Below are 18,276 nucleotides of genomic sequence, written 5' to 3' on the forward strand. Positions count from 1 at the left end.
GAGATGTCGAAAATGCAATCACCCAGAAGATCCTTAACCAAGGATCTACGTTCAGATCCTTCCTGGAAAGGGCACACTTACACATCGATGACATAAACCACATAGCAACCAGTTGCACTGTCATACCCTGCAGTTATGCTGCATCCAACCATGGGAACCGGCTCAACCAGTCCGAACGCAGGAACCCAACCTCCGACTCCAACGTAACAATGTGGGAAGTCCATCTCCCCTCCCCATTCTTTGAAGTCCCAGACCCCACCCCCGGGGACATGAACACCAGCTTCGACCAGTGGGTCCAACTATTCAGAGAAACCTCATTTGCCACTCCAACGAGTAACAACAGGTCAGCTAGTGGCTCCCATATATACTGCCACACATGCAAAGGATTGGATCACACCTTCGCAGTATGCTCGATCCACGAGCACCATATATGGCATGAACTCAACCCAAGCACCACTAGTCCGGCATCAAACCCTGATAACCCGCCCCACTCCCACCTGGCAAGACACGGCCACGGTAGGTACCAAGGACAAAACCGGGGATGCAGAAGACACCATGCCTAATGGCCGGCTTAGATGGAAACCAGTAACCCCAATCCTGTCTAACCCCATATAAAAATATTCCGCACAATATACTCAACACATGAATGAAACTAACCAAAAATAACCTGAGATGAAGCAAAATTAAATTTAAATTAAATTAAAACAACAAAACAGCGTCAAACAAGAGCACCCAAATCTACTGGACTGCAAGGTGACAGGAAAGCGCACTTGCCCACACCTCCTCTGCTCCTCCCAATGGCTGGCAACCAGGAAGGAGCTTACAAACAAAAGCCAGCAAAAAAGCGAACTTAAACAGCAAACATTGGACCCCCAATCAGGTCCCAGCACGAACTCAACCGGTAAATGGCCTCCTCCCTCTGCCCCTGGAGGACCACCGGCTTTCACCATTTTCCGAACGTCCAAGGATAGAGGCAGAGGATCTGAAAATGGCCCCCACCCACACCCCCCTCCGTCTAAGAGGTGGTGACCCCACCCATAATTGCCTCCCCAGACTAAAAATCGGCGCCTTTAACATCAAAGGCGCAAATAGCCCCACCACCAAACACAAATGGACAACCCTCACGCAAAAAATGAAAAAAGAAGGATATGGCATCATGTGCCTCTCCAAAACCCACACTGACCAGCACCAACAAAACTACCTAAATGACATCTACAACTCCGAGTACATAATCGCTCACTCCATCAACCAAGAACACACCCGTGCTGGCGGAGTTGCAATCATAATCAACAAGAGCATAATCAAGACCCCCCCCAGAACCACCAGAGTCATTGAACCTGGCTGCGCTCTCCTCACGGAAATAGAATGGCCACCCAACCACTCCATAAACATCTTAGCTGTATATGCCCCCAACTCCCACAATGATAACTCCCGATTCTGGGAGAACCTACGCCAAAAACTCCTAGACTCCCCCATTGACATAACGCTAGGGGACTTCAACATGGTAGAAGAGGCTATTGACAGACTTCCCCCCCACCCAGACCTGGACATAACTACAACAGCTCTCCGAGACCTTACCTCCCTCAACAGCCTAGCCGATGGATGGAGAGAATCACACCCGGCCCCAGAAAGGAACTATACCTTCGGCCACACTACAGGAACATCCCTCTCCAGAATAGACAGAATTTATGCGACTGACGACATCAGAGGAAAAGCCTATAAATGGGAAATCTCCAGCCCAGACATATCAACCGCAGATCACCAACTAATATCCGTTGAGCTAAGAGACAACCACGCCACCACGATTGGGAAAGGGCGATGGGCCATTCCCCTGTACCTAACCAATGACCAAACTTTCCTTACTGAGGTTGAGTCCATCGGCAAGGAAGCCCTTGACAACATAACCAGAAACAACAGCGAGACCCAGAACATATTCCAAAACTTTGTGTCTGCTGTGACCTGCTTAGCTAGAAAAACCACCAAAATAAAAGCTGGCAAACTCAACTCGGAAATAAAACGACTTACTCACAGATGCGACAAAGCCATACGAAGACTACCCTTGGCTGATGAGACCCTCACAGAAATGACACAGGTTCAAATTCAGAACTTAACAAAAAGAATAAATGAAATAGAAAAACTCAAACAAGCCAAATCAAAAGCACGTGCCGGAGCAAACAAAAGACTCCTCAGCGAAACAACCAATAAATACTGGTGCAAATGGGGGAAAGAAAACAAACCACGCAATACTATACCTGAACTGAGACTACCAGACTCAAACCCGCCAGCCTACACCTCCAACTCAGAAGAGATGTCAGACATAGCAGCCAACCACTACAACGCAGTCCAACACCGAGACCTATCTGCCCACCAAGAAGAGAGAGACAACCACACCAGAGACTCCCTCAATGCAATCCGGAACCTAGTTCCACCGGAAGCCCACACTGATTTGGCCACCCCACTAAACCTCGCGGATATAGAAAAGGCCCTAAACCAGTCACCCAATGACAAAGCCCCAGGCCTCAACGGCATACCCACTGAGCTATACAAGAACCTAAACACCAGATGGAAGAAACATAAAAACGAAAACCAAGGCTTTAATGTGGTAAAACTCCTTACTCACCTAGCAAATGACATTGAAAAGAACAGCACTACATGCCCTCTCATCTCAGAGGGGTGGCTTTGCCCCATCTACAAGAAAAAAAATAAAAGAGAAATTGAGAACTATAGACCCATAACCGTACTAAATGCAGAATACAAAATAATCACGACAGCCATCATGAATAAACTATCCCCCATAGCCCCCCTCCTTATCCATAAATGCCAAGCAGCCTTCATCAAAAACTGCAGCATCTTTGACCAGATCGACCTCGTCAACCGCATGACTGACCTATGTGAACTGACTGGCCAGGATGGAGCGATTATTGCCCTTGACCAGGAGAAAGCGTATGACCACATCCAACACGACTATCTTTGGAAGGTCATGGAAACCATGGGAATCCCACCCAAACTTATATTAACAATCTCTACTCTAAAGCTAAAACAAAAGTGATCCTCAATGGCGTAATCAGCAAAGAATTCCTGATAGCAAGAGGGGTCCGCCAAGGTGACCCCCTATCCTGCCTCCTCTTTAACTTCGCTATAGAACCACTAGCAATCACCCTCAAAGAATCCCCCTCCCTCTCACAAAGAGTAATTGTATCCCTCTTTGCCGATGACGCTGCTGTCTTCCTCTCCAAAGACAATGACCTACACGACCTATTCTCAACACTAAACCGCTGGTGCATTGCATCCGGTGCAAAGTTCAACCAAGAAAAAACCGTCATCCTCCCAGTCGGCTCACCAGAATTCCGCGAAAGAGTCCATAACGAAAGAACCCTTAACCCCTGTGGTAACGAAAGCATAGATGAGTCAATAACCATTCTAAAAGATGGTCAAACAATGAGATACCTAGGGGCCCAATGCAGGAACAAACCCGACCATAATGACCCCTGGCCCTCAATCATAACGAACGTAGAAAAATCACTCACCCAATGGAATAAAACCCACCCATCCATTGAGGGCAGGCGCCTGATCATCCAAATGACCATCGGTGGAATGACACAATTCCATACTCGTGCCCAGGGAATGCCGAAAAACGTTGAAAAACACCTAAACAAAAGAATACGAGAGTTTATATGGAACTCCAAAAGCCCCCCCCCCCCAATCAGCATGAATCAACTGAACGAACCAAAAACCCAAGGCGGCAAAAACGTCTTGAACTTACAAGATAGGAACGAGGCAATCCACCTCATCAAACTCCAAAAAATCCTCGACAAAACCCCCAATAGGCCCCTGGCCTCAGACGCCACCGAAGCAATCCTAATAGCCACCCTCCCGAAAAACCAACTGCCCCAGGACCCAGCATACCCCTTCATCACAGACATCCTCACCCAAAAACCCTTCCTTAACGCCTGGTCCCACTCCAGGAAAATCCCAGCTGAACTCTGCAACACCCTAAACGTTGGAACCAAGTATAACCTCAGACTAGAAAACCCAACAATCGACCTGGACGCCAAGCTCAATCGACCAGCCTGGGCCCACCCCAGCCTAGGAGACAACCTTCGAATCAATGACCGCTCGAAAACTAGATCGTGCCTAAGAGCGACTCACAGGTGTACACGTATCGGTGACCTAATCACCCAAGTCGGCCACCAAGAAAACCCAATCCACAACCCCACAAAAAAAAAGTGTTCCTGCCCCCCGTGCGCAACCTACAGACAAGCCGGGTGCAGAAACCCAGAAGCCTGTTACCAAACAGCGATAAAGATAACCACCAACCTTGACTACCACTATAACCCCTACAGCAACTCACACCTCCTCTCCCAACCGGACCGCCCCCCTGAAGAAACCGCAAAACAATATGCCATCGGGGACCCAAAAGACATCAAAATCTTCTCCCCATCCCCGCTCCACACCCCGCTTGACCACCACTACAGAATATTTGGCAGAACCCCCCCGGTTACCCCAAATAATCCCACTCCCCGACCACAACAGCCTCACAATGAAGTGGCATTCATGGACGGGTCCTGCTCCCAAAATGGTGAGACATATGCCACAGCCAGCTTCGGTGTATGGTATGGCCCGAACAATCCCCGGAACACCAGCAAAAGAGTCAATCCCCTCTACTCACAATCCAATAACATAGCCAAAATACTCGCCATACATCACGCCACCACCTCCATACCGCCATCATCCAACCTCCATATCAAATCCGACTCAAAATGGTGCATCAACTCCCTCTGCAATAACCTTGAAACCCTTGAAGACTCAGACTACGCCTACGCAAAGAACAGCTACTTTATTAAATCGACTGTAAGCGCCCTGAGAAGTAGACTCACCCCCACCTCATTCGAATGGCTTAAAGGCCACGCTGGGATCCGCAGAAATGAAGAAGCGGATAACCTCGCCGCAATAGGGGCACAATTAGCCCCAGAACACCTCCCACCTGTAGAACCTCCCCCCCCCACATACCAAGCAGAGCCCGCCTACATGCCCTAAACCAATCCACAGCGACCAAACTAATCTGCAGATCCAGATTAGCCAAAATACCCGATCAAGAACAACAACAGCCAATAACATCACCAGAATCCAATCGACTCTGGCAAGCCTAAGTAACGACCCCCCCACACAAGACAAAATATGGGAAACCATAGCGAAGAACCGCAAGGAAACCTCACCTGAGATCTGGAACTTCCTCTGGAAGCTGACCCACAGCTGTCTCAAAATCGGCAAATACTGGAAGAACATCCCAGGCTTTGAACACCAGGGAGAGTGTGACCAATGCCAACAAATAGAATCGATGGCTCATATCTTATTCGAGTGCCCCCTCAACCATGGAGAATGGGCATGGGCTACAGCCAAGGCAATGTGCAACCGAAGGAAAATCACATGGCCCCCAACCTTAGACACCTCACACGTGATGGCCGCCCCGATAACTAAAATAAAGAACACTAATGGTAACCTTCGAAAAGGCGAAACAAGACTGTACCGTATTGTAATGCTAGAATGTGTGTGGCAAATCTGGAAGGCCAGATGCTGGAGAGTCATCAACCCTGACCACCCACAAACCACACTAACCGAAATAAAAAACACCCTCCATGCCGGCCTCAACGATAAACTCCAACAAGACATCGCCCTAACAAACCAGAAAAAGTACGGCCAAAAGGCCCTGCCGACCAAACTAGTCCTGCATACCTGGAGCAGAAACCTTCACGAGGAAGGGAGACTGCCGGATAACTGGCTGAATAGCACTGGGGTTTTAGTGGGTATACCGGACCCTCCATGACCGAGTCCGGGAGCCCCACACAGCACCAAACCGGCATTCAAACCACTCCACACTCCATGGGATTCTACCTCCCTGCACAAACCCCAAATACATGTTATGTATCGCGAAAGCTAATGGGGTTCCACCAAAAAAAAAAAAGAAATAACCACCTCAGCCTAACGGGGCATATGGTGTAATGGCTGTGCACACTGAGTTCGCGATCCAGAGGACTGGAGTTCGATTCCCAGTATGTCCAACTTTTAGGTTTCACTAAAAGACCACATGCAAATTCCAACATATCCAACCTCTTTCCACCTCCATTCTCTCTCACCCATTGTTCAATCCCAGTGCAGGGGTCGCATGCCCCTTTATGTGTTATTGCTTCATCTCACTTTATTCTCCTTCACACCATTGATTACTTGATGTCTCATACTTCCTAGGTCAAACAAATTCCTTTCTTCACATCCTTATGTTCTCCAAACTTTTTTCACCCGAGTCACTATAGTACGGCATATGCCAATAGGCACAGTTACGTACTTCAAAATGAATCCATCCATCCATCCATCATCAGAGTGGCCGTTTCGTCTTGCACCATCCTCCCGGAGATATATAGACTTAACTTTGAGAGATGGGTCTCTTTGGCCTTGCACTCCTCCTGATTTTCCCAACCATTTCGATTCCATGCCTTCACGGTGTTTTGTCTGTCGACTGAGACGAAAGGTGCGCTCTTCGATGTAGCATGGCGCGAATAAATTCTCTACATTCCATCTTAACCAGTACACCGGTCCCCTCTTCACCCATCGGTGCTTACCCACCTTAAGGAACGCCCGACAGCTTGAGGATGCTCGGCTTGGAAGGCGCTCAAGGCATATTCCGCGCGGCCAAATTGTTATGCCTGCTTTCTGCCTCCGTTTACTAGAGCCCTACCTAATTTTGCTTGAAAACTCTCCAGGGATGTGTCCAGGCCCCAAGCCTTCACTCCTGTGATGCATGTCAACGCATGCACATTGAGTGTATGCCTTGCACATTGAGTGTATGCCTTGCACAATGAAGATTCCCAATGTGATCAGAGTGCGTTTTTGCCATCGTGGCAGCACGATGAACGAAGGGATAACATCCCTATAGACATCAACCAGAGCTCGGGAGTGTCTGGAGGAGATCAGGATCTTAGCTTCCAGCGATCCTCGGCGTGTTGAGACCGGTATGTGATGGGTCCTCATTTTCTGTTGTGTTGTCATTGTGTGCATACCCTGTTCTTCTCTTCGTTCGATAGCACTCCTTCCCAAGACACGACAATTTCTTTCATATTTGCAATCGGAGCAATCGAGCCTCCGAGATGCAGCAACTCAGCCTGAAGCTGACCCGAAAATCCCGGCAATGGCCACTATCATTCCCCCCGCGGCTGACCTGCCAAATACAACTCACGGACGGGGAAATCAAGTAAATGCTATTTTAGCTTACGAGATGTCCGTTGAAGTTCCGCCAACAAACAATCTCGGAGGCTTGCCAGTTATTAATGAGGCGCCTCCTGCGGCCCCACCCTCTATGCTGGGATCATCTGGATCTGTCAGAACTGTTAAAGAAGCACCCCTGTTGCATGTCGGCACCCCATATCCCGCCCATATTCCCGCTTCTGGGACAAGCTTCTCCATTGGCAGGACCATTTTCCCTAACTTAGCGCCCGCCTTCCATTCAGCGGCTCCCGACCATGAAGTGGTATCCTACAGCGAGAATTGGAATCCTCCGGTGCCACACAGCTCACATAGCGCCGTTGACTATGGAGATGTGGGACCTATTGCCCTCTATCCACACTTCAATGTCGCTTCGCATGAAACTCGCGATAGAACCTCGGGAAATGGTACAAATTGGGACGGAGGTGCTGTGAGTTTGCTTAGAGATCTGGCTTGGGATATGGGATATTGCCTCATCCCTTGGGGAGCCTGCATCTCCGATGGCGGCAATCTTGCATCGGAGTTCCATTTGGTGGTTTGAGCGTAAGTGTCTTTCTATTTTCTGCATGATCTAGTGACGATGAATTATTGCTGTAAGCCAGCCGATTCTATCCTGTGTTATCAAAGTTAATGGCTTCAGTGTTTGGATATTCTACGCTACGTCCAATCTAATCTTTTGGCTTTCGTGCTTGTGTTAGTCATCCGATTTATTACTTGGTCGAGGGACCTATTGGCGTCACCTGCCTACCTATTGGCTAGCATTGCACTGTCCCTGATCTCCAAAGGCGGTTGTTCTTGAGTCCTGATACGCACCGAATATGATCCAAGTAGTTAACCGATTAAACATATTGCCTCGTGCTTCTATGCTTCCGATTCTTGTTCGGCTTTTTCCGTCGTCCATAATGACCAAATCGAGCCAAGTGAGCAATATCTTTGGCCCCGCATTAGCCTGTGTTTTGACCGTGGGTGTCACTACTCGCGTGTCTCAAGTAACAAAAGATTCCACCTCTAGAAGACATCCCAAGCTCCGCTTGTTGGTAAACTATTACTCATCTTGCAGTTCATCAGATAACCCCTAACCTGCACACGTTGGCGCAATTGGAGAACCAGGACTTTTCGCGAGTGCGCTACTAAGAGCTTTGCTAGTACTTGCAAAGTAAACCAGAACCCAGCCCCCCCCCCTCGCCGGCCCCAGCTGCTGATGCAATGCAGACCCCCGGATCCCGCTCACCGCCAATAGGCCGATAAGACCATATTCCCTTAAGCCCAAGGAGATCTTCCGTTGGAAGTGCCTCGCAGGTGAGGATATTCCCAAGCTAACGATGTAGAACTCGATACACCCGGCGTGCTCCGCAAGGCCCCCTAGGTCGGTGGGAAGTGGTTGGTCAGATCCTGGTAAATGGGAACAAAACTATGAACATATTTAATGGTGTTCAGGATGCTCACGTGAAGCCGCTGGGCGATTCATACAGCGGACACATTTAGAGATGATACGACAGGCATACTCAGGCCCAGGCTCAGGCTCAGGCTCAGACGTAGTCGCTGACTCAGGTCTGCTTGATCTAGGTCCAAGCAAGTCAGCCTGGTTGAGATCCCCAGACTTCAGGGTCAACTCAACGTACTCCGGATTGCTCAGGCATGTCCAACAACGCCAGCTCGCGCGCCCCTCTCCCCTTGCGACATGTCTCCGTGTAAGAACACTGTCCGGACACCTTGGCTCAGCACCGTCGGCGGGTCGGACGTGGTCTAACATCGTGTCCAAGTCCGCAGCGCACCATGAGCCCCAAGCGTTGAAGGAGCGCATCCGTTGAAGGCGCCCGCCACCCAACTTATATACCCCTTGTTCCTTTGTCCTATGCGTCACCACTTCCTCCACTTCTACCCCTTCAAAGCGTGCCTCCCATTCTCTGTAAATGACTTCTAACGAGTAGACGAAATACTGCAGTTTTAACAAAAAGCGTCTTTGCAAGTGATGTCAACGATATTGAATGCACGTTCAGTACTGGAGGTAGTGGAATTAATAAAGGATCTTGGCCCATATAATTCGATGCGCGCTGTGAGTGCATGAGATGTGCAAAATAGAAGTGCACTAGGAGTGGAATGACTAACAGGATGTTGGGGGTACAAGGTTGGCTTGTCCTGCTGACGCTAGATTTTCGACTACCCACGAAGAATTCTCTCTGTTGCAACTTGGCTTGCATGTGCATGCAGTCCACCTAGTTTAGTCGTAGGCTAGCACAGGGGTGCCATATATGTCAGAGGGACTTATTGTAAGGCTGTTCAGCAGAATTACATTATCGTGCGAGATAGATTAGGCAATGATGCGCGGCATTCAGATTGCCCAGCCTTTGAGCTTTACGCCTGAGAAGTAATCTCACCTGATCAACTCACCCCAGTCGCCCATGCGCGCCTCCATGATCACGGAATCTATGCAAGTCTCGCAACATCGTACATGGTGAATATTCTGAGCTACAGGTGGATGCTCTATGGGCGTCTTATCAGGTGGGCCTGCTGAATAATGTATTCATCCGCGCGCGCGCGCGTGCGCGCAGCGCTCAGGCTGCTCTTTCCTTGTTACCCATACAGAATCTATATGTTATCTCGGCCTTGGCTGTATTGTAGGGGAGTTGTCCGATTTATATTGTTATATCGCTTATCGTTCAGACAGTTCAAGAGGCGATCTCGAGACTTGCATGCACAGGCAAGCGCCCGTCAATTAGCGGCCTTCTGGCATAGCCGGCCGCACTGTATTACACTTCCATATCCATATCTATGTGCACAATTGATACGGTTCAAGCACAGCTCTATTCATCCCAGGTGCTAAATAATGCGGGCGCTCGCGTGGGGGTCAGTGTCCATCCCTGTGCACCAGTCCCCAACCCTCGTGGATTCTAACCATCCAACGTAAGAAATGGCCTTAGGACCCCAGCCCCTATAGTAGAATAGTAGATAGCTTTGGGACTGGTCTAGGATATCTGGTATTCTAAAATCCAGCTGGCAATCGGTCAACTGTGGTGGACACGGGAGCTGGTATCGAAAATGTATGAAAGCACTCGCTATTGCTCTGCTTTGCCTAGTAGCACATTTTACTCGAGTATGATCTCCGCTCTGGTATAGGAAGGAGTGTCCAAGTGTAAGCAGCCTGAACTGCCATGGATTCGCACATGAGCTGGCTATGTGAGACAACATTTCCATGACAGCTCTCAAAGCTGGGAGCATATCATGTGCGTGCGTTGAGCCTGGGGCTGTGAGGCGGCACCATTATCATAGATAGGTCATTTGGAGAGGGAGAAGCAGCGGGGACCAAAGACTGATGGGAGAAAACAACGGAAATCATAGGGAGCGGAGCTCCGTAAAGGATAGTTCTCGCCTGTATCTATGTAAATGTACGGAACTGTGAGCGGGCAGGTTTGTTTGCCTGGCTAATAGTAACACTTTGGCAACTTGAGGGGGAGCATGACACCGACATACTGGTCGTTTCAGTTGACAGGCTGGAGGGCTGGGGTCGTCGTCGCCGCATTTTTTCAAAACATCAAAACTGCTGATTCACTGCACCTGAAGAGCCGCTCAAGCTGCAGATGCTCCATGTGACAAGCTAGGGTACAGCCCTTCCAGTGCGCGACATTTAGGACCCAGATGGGGTCGGCAGGTTGCTGCCAGCAGCCAGTTCACGCACTGCTCTGAACCAAGGTATGGGTATGGTTTCTTACTTGTAGGAAAAGTCCGTTGAAATTTGTGGCGTAGAATAAAGGTGGCTCTGTCAAATTCCCGCAGAAGGGTGAGCGTTGTTGTTGTTTATTGGCCGAGCTTGCGAGGCGTTGTTCTGGATATTTAACCTGCAGACTGTAGGCTGCTCGTGAGAGCGCCAAGGGCAGGGGTCGAGATAAATACACAAAAATAAGGAGAGAAAATTAAGAAATAAGTCCGATTCGGGTGTCCTTAATTTCTCTGATAAAATGCTGCTCCACTTTTGAGTTGTCATGTTGGGTTGACCGTTTTTGGATGTCAATTTCGAAAATGGGTTGGATTCCGCCCGTGTTGAAGGACATGTACATGAGACTGGTTCGAATGAATTGAGCATGAATTGTGCCATTCCGGGTTTTGAATTGAGATGTGCCGGGTGGGGGATCAGTAGAAAACCTTAGAGGATGGATCCCTTTGGCCACACACTTCTCCAAGCCCCCCGAACCACCTCGACTCCATGCCTTCACGCTGTTTTGTCTGTCGATTGAAAAGAAAGGTGTGTTCTTTGATAATCCATCGCACGGACAATTCTCCACTTTCACCGGGACAACAGTCCTTCTTAACTCAGCCTTGGTCATGCTCAACTTGGAGCAACACACGACGGCTTCGCCGGAATGGGGGGCTCGATGTGGAAGACGCTAAAGGCGTATTCTTGGCCAAAATAATTCTGCTTTGCCTAGATGTCACGCTATTCTTGCATCCATACTCGGCCAACTCCGTGGCGCAAACGGGTCTAAACGTCTAACTTCATCTTCACAACTTTCCAGAGATGTGTCCAGCTCCCAAATCACTTATCCTGTACTGCATGTCAACGCTTGCGCGTTGAGTGCATGTCCTGCATAATCGAGATTCCCAATGCGGTCAGAGTGCGTTCTCACCATTGCAATGATCGGCAATGATCGTTCGTGTGGTGAACGAAAGTTGAGACCAAACCCCATAGGAATCGACCGAGGCTCGGGAGTGTCTGGAGGAGGCCAACGCTCTGGCTTCCGGTGACCCTGGGCGTGTTGAGCTAGGTACGTGACGGCCCCTATTTTCTGTGTGTTGTCGTCCCGTGCAGAACTCAATAGCACCGCTCCCAAAGACGCGACAATTTCTTTCAAATTTGCAATCGAACCTCAGGGATACAGCAACTCTGCCTCTAGCTGACCTGAGGATCCCTGCAACGACCTCAATCTTTTCCCCAACGGCTGTTCCGCCAAACGCAACTCATGAATGGGAAAACCGAGTAGATACTGTTTCAGCCTTTGGGGTGTCCGCCGCGGTTCTGCCGATAAATGATCTTGGATACATGCCACCCATTAATTCAGAGGCCTCATCCTCTATCTTGGGTTCATCTGGATATGTCAGAACCGTCGATGAAGCGAACCTCTTGCATGTTGGTTCCCTCCCGTATCCTGCCCACATCCCCAATCCTGAAGCAACCATCCCACTGAATGGTGCCATCTGCTCTGACTTGGCGCCCCAGCCAACAACTCCCAACCACGAGACAGTATCTTATGGCGAGAATCGGAATCTTCCTCAGATGTCGGACAACTCACATATCGCTGTCAACTATGGAAGCGCTGGACTTTCTACAGTGCCCTACCCACAATTAGATGCCTCTTTGCATGAAACTCGTGCCGAAACTTTGGGCAATGGTGCGAATTGGGATCAGGATGCCGTGGACTGGCTTAGGGGATTGGCTTGGAGTATGGGATATCACCTCGTCCCTCGCCGCGCTGTCATTTCCAGTGGTGGGGCCCTAGTGTAGGAGTTCCGTTTCATGGCTTTTTTTTGGGGGGCGTAGGTGTCTTTCTTCTCTCTGCTTGATCTAGCGTGTCCATAAATCGTTGATGTGGGCCAGCTGATTCTATGTGCGTCCTTGCCTGTGTTTCTATCGACTTTAGTGTTTGGAGATTCTATGCCACATGGAATCTTTGAGTGCTTGTACAGTAAAACTTGTGTTCCTTCATGACTTGCGCTTAATACATGCGATCCATTATTTGGTCTTATGGTGATCGAACACCTGTCGATCGCACCGAAGCGCTGTTCTTGACGTAACTTAATTCAGTTCACTGAGGAAAAAATAGCGAGTGTTCATGGGATCATTCATGACATTTTGTATAGCCCAGTCCAAAAAAATGCAGGATGTGCACAGTGATTCCTTGTATTTGAAATTACCTGAGGGCTAAAATATGGCCCCTTGGTGTAACCGTAACATACTCGCGTCCCAGAAACCTTCAGATGCTGTGGAGCACTCCAGAGGGGGGGACCTTGCAGTACAGCTGGTGGTGATGAATTGCTAGATTCCATGACCACACAAGTTTCCGATTGAGCAGTTTTTCGGCCCGAGATGCTGGGCGTAGTGCCTGATGTTAGGGATCCCAGCGTGATGTGTGGAAAGACCTTAAGCGAGCTAGGTATATGACTAGCACCAGTTGAGTTGTGCATAAGCATGCGAGGGACCCAAGAATAGTAATACGATGCCGCAGGCTCCACTCGTCATATCGCACATGGATCGTGGCTCGCCGCCGTCTCAAGGATCCCTTTTATGGAATTTGCTCCACGGAAGCAATGACACGCAAGGCAGCCCATTCATTCGCGATCACTCACTTTCGTGTATCCACTACGTATTGACTCGATTGAGCCCTCTTATCCCCGTGAGAACCATTCAACTCTGGGGTACACCTATTACTCATCACGGAATCAATGTAACTAGGTGTCGTAGTCAGGGGGGTTCTGATACCTTCTTAGATATCAAATCACGTTTTCAGAGCATGCTCCGAATGCTCTCGGAATCCCTTGTATATATATAGACAACTTCATACAGTTCAGACGTGAAATCACGGGTTTTGAGACAATAAATTGATTTCCTAAGTTGGACGGCCTTCCCTGAGAACCCTTCGACCTCCCACACTTACATCCCACAACTTCAACATCACGTCTGTGCGCACAATCTCAGCTCTTGCAGTCTCAAGCGTCATCGCTGACTTCAACTTCCAACACATCAGTTCTCTTTTCTCTTTTTTTGTTTCATTGTCTTCCTCTCCAGAGAATGAATAGTATGATATCAATGACCAATATATACATGTATTCAGTAAATGGAAGTGAGTTTTTTGTGCCACGTAAAGGAGTACTGGTGGCACACTACTCCCCATGATCTATCTGCGCGCTTGCTAGACATGTCAATGTCCTTGTCTCACACTTCAGAGGGTACTTGGTCAATCAATGAACTCAGGAGCATCTTGAAGGTCAGTAGCTGTACGCTTTCGTCTATCACAATCACAGAGCACTTGGAAGTTACTTGCCACATGTCCATTTGATGCAAAAGTGCCCCTTACCCTCTTGTGGTGCTGGCAGCCCTTCCTGAGGGCAGTGCGGGGGAGGAGTTAAGCGCCACTCCGGATTGGCCATGGCCCACGCTTAAAAGTACTGTTTCAGATCTGTGTGCCTGATGCAGCTTAATGACCTACATATCTGGTGTGGACGTGCTGCTGTTGGCCTTGTTCGTAGCACTGTGCCGTGCCAGTAATGAACCTTGCAGCCAAAGTGGGATAAAACCAACACACCTCTGTCGACGGTTCACCGTACGATCCACTTTCTCCCTTGCAAGTCGAGATAGTTCTTGTTGGGCACTCTTGATTTCGTCGTTGGATGCTGTTACCCACTTGATAGATCCATGCTCCCACCCTTCGATTAGTTTCATCAACTCCGCCTTTCTAAGCCACTTTGGCGCTTTTATCTCATCAAACGGGTATGAATCGATCTTGAGCTTCAAGCCAGATACCAATTGAAGATACCCTTCCTTTTCCCATTTCATTCCAACGAATTTGTCCTTCGCTGCGCTGCCTGGTAAATCTAGTAAGTGTCAAGTTGAACTGCACAGATTGTTACTCACGAAGCCTATCCGTTGTCAGGCCAGCTAGTCTAGTACGTAGTTCCTTGATCGTCTCTTCAGCGACCTTGGCCATGCCTAGGCGGTCCGATGTGCTTGAGCCCATTTCGATGCTATGCTGCCATGCCTACCTCTAATGTTTGATATACAGAAGCCTTCCATCTCCTGGGCACAAGAAGTCATGTTTTGGGCCGCCCCAACCACCCAATACTCCTTGGCACGTGGTGTTGCCCACACATACGGGGTGAAGACGTCCTCCACCCAGCTCTTCGTCATCATGATAAGGACCTCAATGCCGCACGTCTCATGAATGCGGGTAGCCTAATGCAAGTGTAAGTACTATCGTTGAATCGTTGATTGCGCATTAGTGATTACTCACCATTTTTTGAAGCTGGTCCTTTGCGTGAAGTGCTAGTCGGTGGGCGCTAAGCTCAGGCGATATTATGTGCCTCTTGGCCGTACGATGTTGGCGACTGACCAAGACTGCGTCCAGCAGTAACTTGTGGTTGTATTCATCCTCAGGCGTCTGAGGATCGCCCACATCCTCCTGGGTAACAACCCCCACTTTGATATCCCTTAACAAATCCATGTAAGCAGTATCGTATGGCATGTCCGTGAACGATTCCGCTGAAAAATAATGGTTTGTTCAACGCATGGATGGCAAGCAACCCTTGGCTTACTGTCCAGGCGACCCACATCTGCAGTGGCGTGGGCCCATGCATTGCTAATATGCGGGCTCCGGGTTTTTTTGTCCTCTGCCATCGTATAGAGGATCTGGCCTCGAATTTGAGCAGCAGAACGATGGACGTGCCGACCTGAAAATTCGTTCGCAATCACATTTACATCTTCCTCAAACTTCCGCTTCAATTCCTGAATGCGGCGGTTGTATGTCTCTTTTGTCACCTTAGGATCTTGCTTTTCTGGTTGATTCTGGGTGGCATTGATGCTGCCGTAGTCGCTAAACTGGGATGGCCAGTATGACATGGAGAGTGTAAGCACACACAGAAACACGTGCTCTGGGTCAGTCAGTAAACTATATTTTTGAGCTTGTGGCCCCACTAATTTTAAGTGCTGGATTGTTGCATAGACATATTTACATATTTACATATTTTTTATGGAGAAGAGGGGGTTTGTGATTCTAGTGGCCATCCTCCATCCAGGCCTGGCGCACGTGAATCAAGCAGCGCACAAATTCCTCGCTAATGTGGAACTGACTCCTAAGAACTTGGGAGATATCATCTGCACTCAATGCATCACTAAGCCAAAGGGTACTGATGGCCCGAACATCAGCGTCGCTAAGTTGAGTGGAGCTTCTGTTGCTGATGGACTGCAGAAGCATTGAGATGTCTGTGCTGGTCGTACTGGCAGTTGCAATGCTTGCATGTCCAGCTCGTCTACGGGTGTGTATCCCACGTGGTGGGCTGAGAACCGGCAAAGAGAGAGATAGGGGAGTTCGTGAGATGAAGGAGCCTGGGGTTGATACCACCTCAGCGTTAGTTTCAGCAGACCTTCTGTGTTCCACTGGCGCTTGAAGTGAACTGTCTGCCAAACTCCGCTGCAACTCCTTGAGAGCAGCTGCGTCATCATCGTCAATTGAATCACTGACTTCTGTCCAGCTACTGGTTTTCACGCTTGGTTTATCAGTAGTCAAACTCGAGCCAGTGCCCATGGTGCGTTTTTTGCTCTGCCGACCAGTACTGGTGGCCTCACTGGTGGCTGCTGTATGATGGTGCAGTGTAACTCCTCCATTGGTGGCGGGCAAGCGGGGCATGCGGAAGTTGGTCACTAAGGACACTTCAATAGTCTGGGAGTGATGAGAAGGGTAAGACGAACTTTGTATGGGTGGCTCATCCACCACTTGTCGGTAGGTTGGCGTTTGGACAGAAGGTGCCCCAGATGCTGACATACTGTGCTGAACTCCAGACCGCCAGCTGGCCACGGAAGCGTTCAGACAGGCTTGGGAACTGGAGTGTGATCGAGGAAGATCTTCAGTTTGGTTGCCAATGGGGGGATTGGGAGAATAGAGCGTGTCTGGGCTCCTGGGCAGTAGGGTGTGAGGTTGTCGAGCCTGCGTTGGACATTGGTGCGATTTGAGCTGCTGTATTATTTCCCTCCTTAACTCATCCCATTCACACTGGTCCTTTAGGCCCTGCGACGCAAGGATACGCACGCCATGGTTTTCTTGCTCGCAGTCGATCACGAACAGACTGGGTAGCCCATAAAAATCAAGGACTCTCGTCTACAATGCAGCGCTGAGTAGTTTACACAACTATAACTGTATACTCACTGCAGGCGCCATGGTCTTGAGTAAGTTGTCAATCTTTTCGAGGTGTTTATAAACATGTTCGCGAGCCAGTCGTTTAATCTCGGCCTCTAGAACATCAGCGGGTACCCTATCCTTCAAATTATTGTCAGGGACGCGTCCGGGGTGGAGGGGGCCCGGCTGTAGTGCCCGGCAGAGGGACCCTCTCGGGGGACGAAGCGGGCGTGCGTACTGACGGGCCCGATCTGGGACTATAGTCCCTGGCCACTTAGACTGAAGTGGAAAACGTGAATTGTTATTAAAAGGAAGAACTACACTACTTACCTGAAGTGGAAAACGTGAGAAGAAGGTTACTTCTTCAGTTCCCACTTCAGGTACATTTATGTACATGCGGCTTGGGTCACGTGACGGGTGCCATGTCATCTGCGGAGAGGGCCGCAGCCATCCGGGTATCCCCGCGGGGGATCCCGAGGGCGTCCGCGCGTGCTGGGCGTAGCGGGAGGTTGCCCGGGGTGTCCGAGCCGGACGGGTCAACAGTACAATGATACAAGGGAAGGTGGTCCGTGTAAATAGAAAGAATAAACAGAAAGGGAGAGTGAAATAAAGGAGGAAGAGAAAAGAGGGAAGAGGGAGGAAAGGGGAAGAGGGAGGAAAGGGGAAGAGGGAGGAAAGGGGAAGAGGGAGGAAAGGGGAAGAGGGAGGAAGGATGGGTAGCGGGGAGCGGGTGAGGTGGGCCCAGGTGGGCCTGGGTGGAACCGGGTCAGGCGGGTGTGCCCTGACATCACCCCCTCCTTAAGCCGCTTCGCCTCGAAGCGGCCAGATGGTTCTCTCTTTCTCTCCCTGGGGCTTGGGGGTGCGTCCTGTGGAATTCCTCGATCCGGTCGGGGGCATGGGCTAAGTGGTCCCGTTGGAGCCATTGGTTCTCTGAGCTTGGCCAACCAACGAACTTTACCAGATACCAGAGTTTCCGGCGTAGCCACTTAGAGTCCAATACCTTCTCCACCTCGTACTCTTCTTCTCCGTCTACAAGTTCCGGACCTGGGCGGAGGTCAGTGGGTCGTTCTGGGATATCGTCCGGGCGGTGTGGTCTGACGTTCGTTACGGATACAACCGGGTGGATTCCTTTCTGGCGTGCGGT

The 18,276-nt window shown here is 49.7% G+C and overlaps 5 protein-coding genes and 1 non-coding gene across 6 annotated transcripts; 4 read left to right on the forward strand and 2 right to left on the reverse strand.

The window, feature by feature from the left end:
• The first annotated feature begins 5,985 nt into the window (after window positions 1-5,985).
• EI90DRAFT_t55 lies at window positions 5,986-6,059 on the forward strand. Its single transcript has one exon. It is a non-coding gene; the product is annotated as a tRNA-Ala (tRNA).
• Window positions 6,060-6,209: 150 nt separating this feature from the next.
• On the forward strand, window positions 6,210-7,090 carry EI90DRAFT_2307036 (uncharacterized protein). The gene is made up of 4 exons (XM_039052854.1): window positions 6,210-6,523; window positions 6,756-6,809; window positions 6,830-7,004; window positions 7,077-7,090. Exons 1-3 carry the CDS (start codon window positions 6,317-6,319, stop codon window positions 6,926-6,928), a joined length of 360 nt encoding a protein of 119 aa, XP_038921526.1. The 5' UTR covers window positions 6,210-6,316; the 3' UTR covers window positions 6,929-7,004; window positions 7,077-7,090.
• Window positions 7,091-7,112: 22 nt separating this feature from the next.
• Window positions 7,113-7,797, forward strand: EI90DRAFT_3038465 (uncharacterized protein; the record flags this gene model as incomplete). The annotated part of the gene is made up of 1 exon (XM_039058862.1): window positions 7,113-7,797. The coding sequence occupies exon 1, from the start codon at window positions 7,181-7,183 to the stop codon at window positions 7,793-7,795; it is 615 nt and encodes a 204-aa protein (XP_038921527.1). The 5' UTR covers window positions 7,113-7,180.
• A 205-nt stretch (window positions 7,798-8,002) lies between these two features.
• EI90DRAFT_3012840 (uncharacterized protein) lies at window positions 8,003-9,461 on the reverse strand (the record flags this gene model as incomplete). Its single annotated transcript, XM_039056596.1, has 4 exons — window positions 8,003-8,226; window positions 8,335-8,646; window positions 8,701-9,215; window positions 9,364-9,461. The coding sequence occupies 4 exons, from the start codon at window positions 9,459-9,461 to the stop codon at window positions 8,003-8,005; spliced, it is 1,149 nt and encodes a 382-aa protein (XP_038921528.1).
• A 1,921-nt stretch (window positions 9,462-11,382) lies between these two features.
• Window positions 11,383-13,082, forward strand: EI90DRAFT_3038478 (uncharacterized protein). Its single transcript, XM_039058863.1, has 6 exons — window positions 11,383-11,405; window positions 11,456-11,494; window positions 11,766-11,864; window positions 11,939-12,014; window positions 12,069-12,944; window positions 13,020-13,082. Exons 2-5 carry the CDS (start codon window positions 11,456-11,458, stop codon window positions 12,749-12,751), a joined length of 897 nt encoding a protein of 298 aa, XP_038921529.1. The 5' UTR covers window positions 11,383-11,405; the 3' UTR covers window positions 12,752-12,944; window positions 13,020-13,082.
• Window positions 13,083-14,201: 1,119 nt separating this feature from the next.
• On the reverse strand, window positions 14,202-17,174 carry EI90DRAFT_3012843 (uncharacterized protein; the record flags this gene model as incomplete). The annotated part of the gene is made up of 13 exons (XM_039056597.1): window positions 14,202-14,253; window positions 14,322-14,423; window positions 14,454-14,495; window positions 14,550-14,838; window positions 14,879-14,953; window positions 15,007-15,196; window positions 15,255-15,502; window positions 15,556-15,838; window positions 16,065-16,202; window positions 16,238-16,450; window positions 16,482-16,660; window positions 16,784-17,114; window positions 17,163-17,174. 13 exons carry the CDS (start codon window positions 17,172-17,174, stop codon window positions 14,202-14,204), a joined length of 2,154 nt encoding a protein of 717 aa, XP_038921530.1.
• Between the last annotated feature and the right edge of the window lie 1,102 nt (window positions 17,175-18,276).

The sequence above is a fragment of the Cantharellus anzutake genome, assembly GCF_015039405.1.
Source record: "Cantharellus anzutake strain C23 chromosome Unknown EI90scaffold_6, whole genome shotgun sequence".
Classification (NCBI taxonomy): domain Eukaryota; kingdom Fungi; phylum Basidiomycota; class Agaricomycetes; order Cantharellales; family Hydnaceae; genus Cantharellus; species Cantharellus anzutake.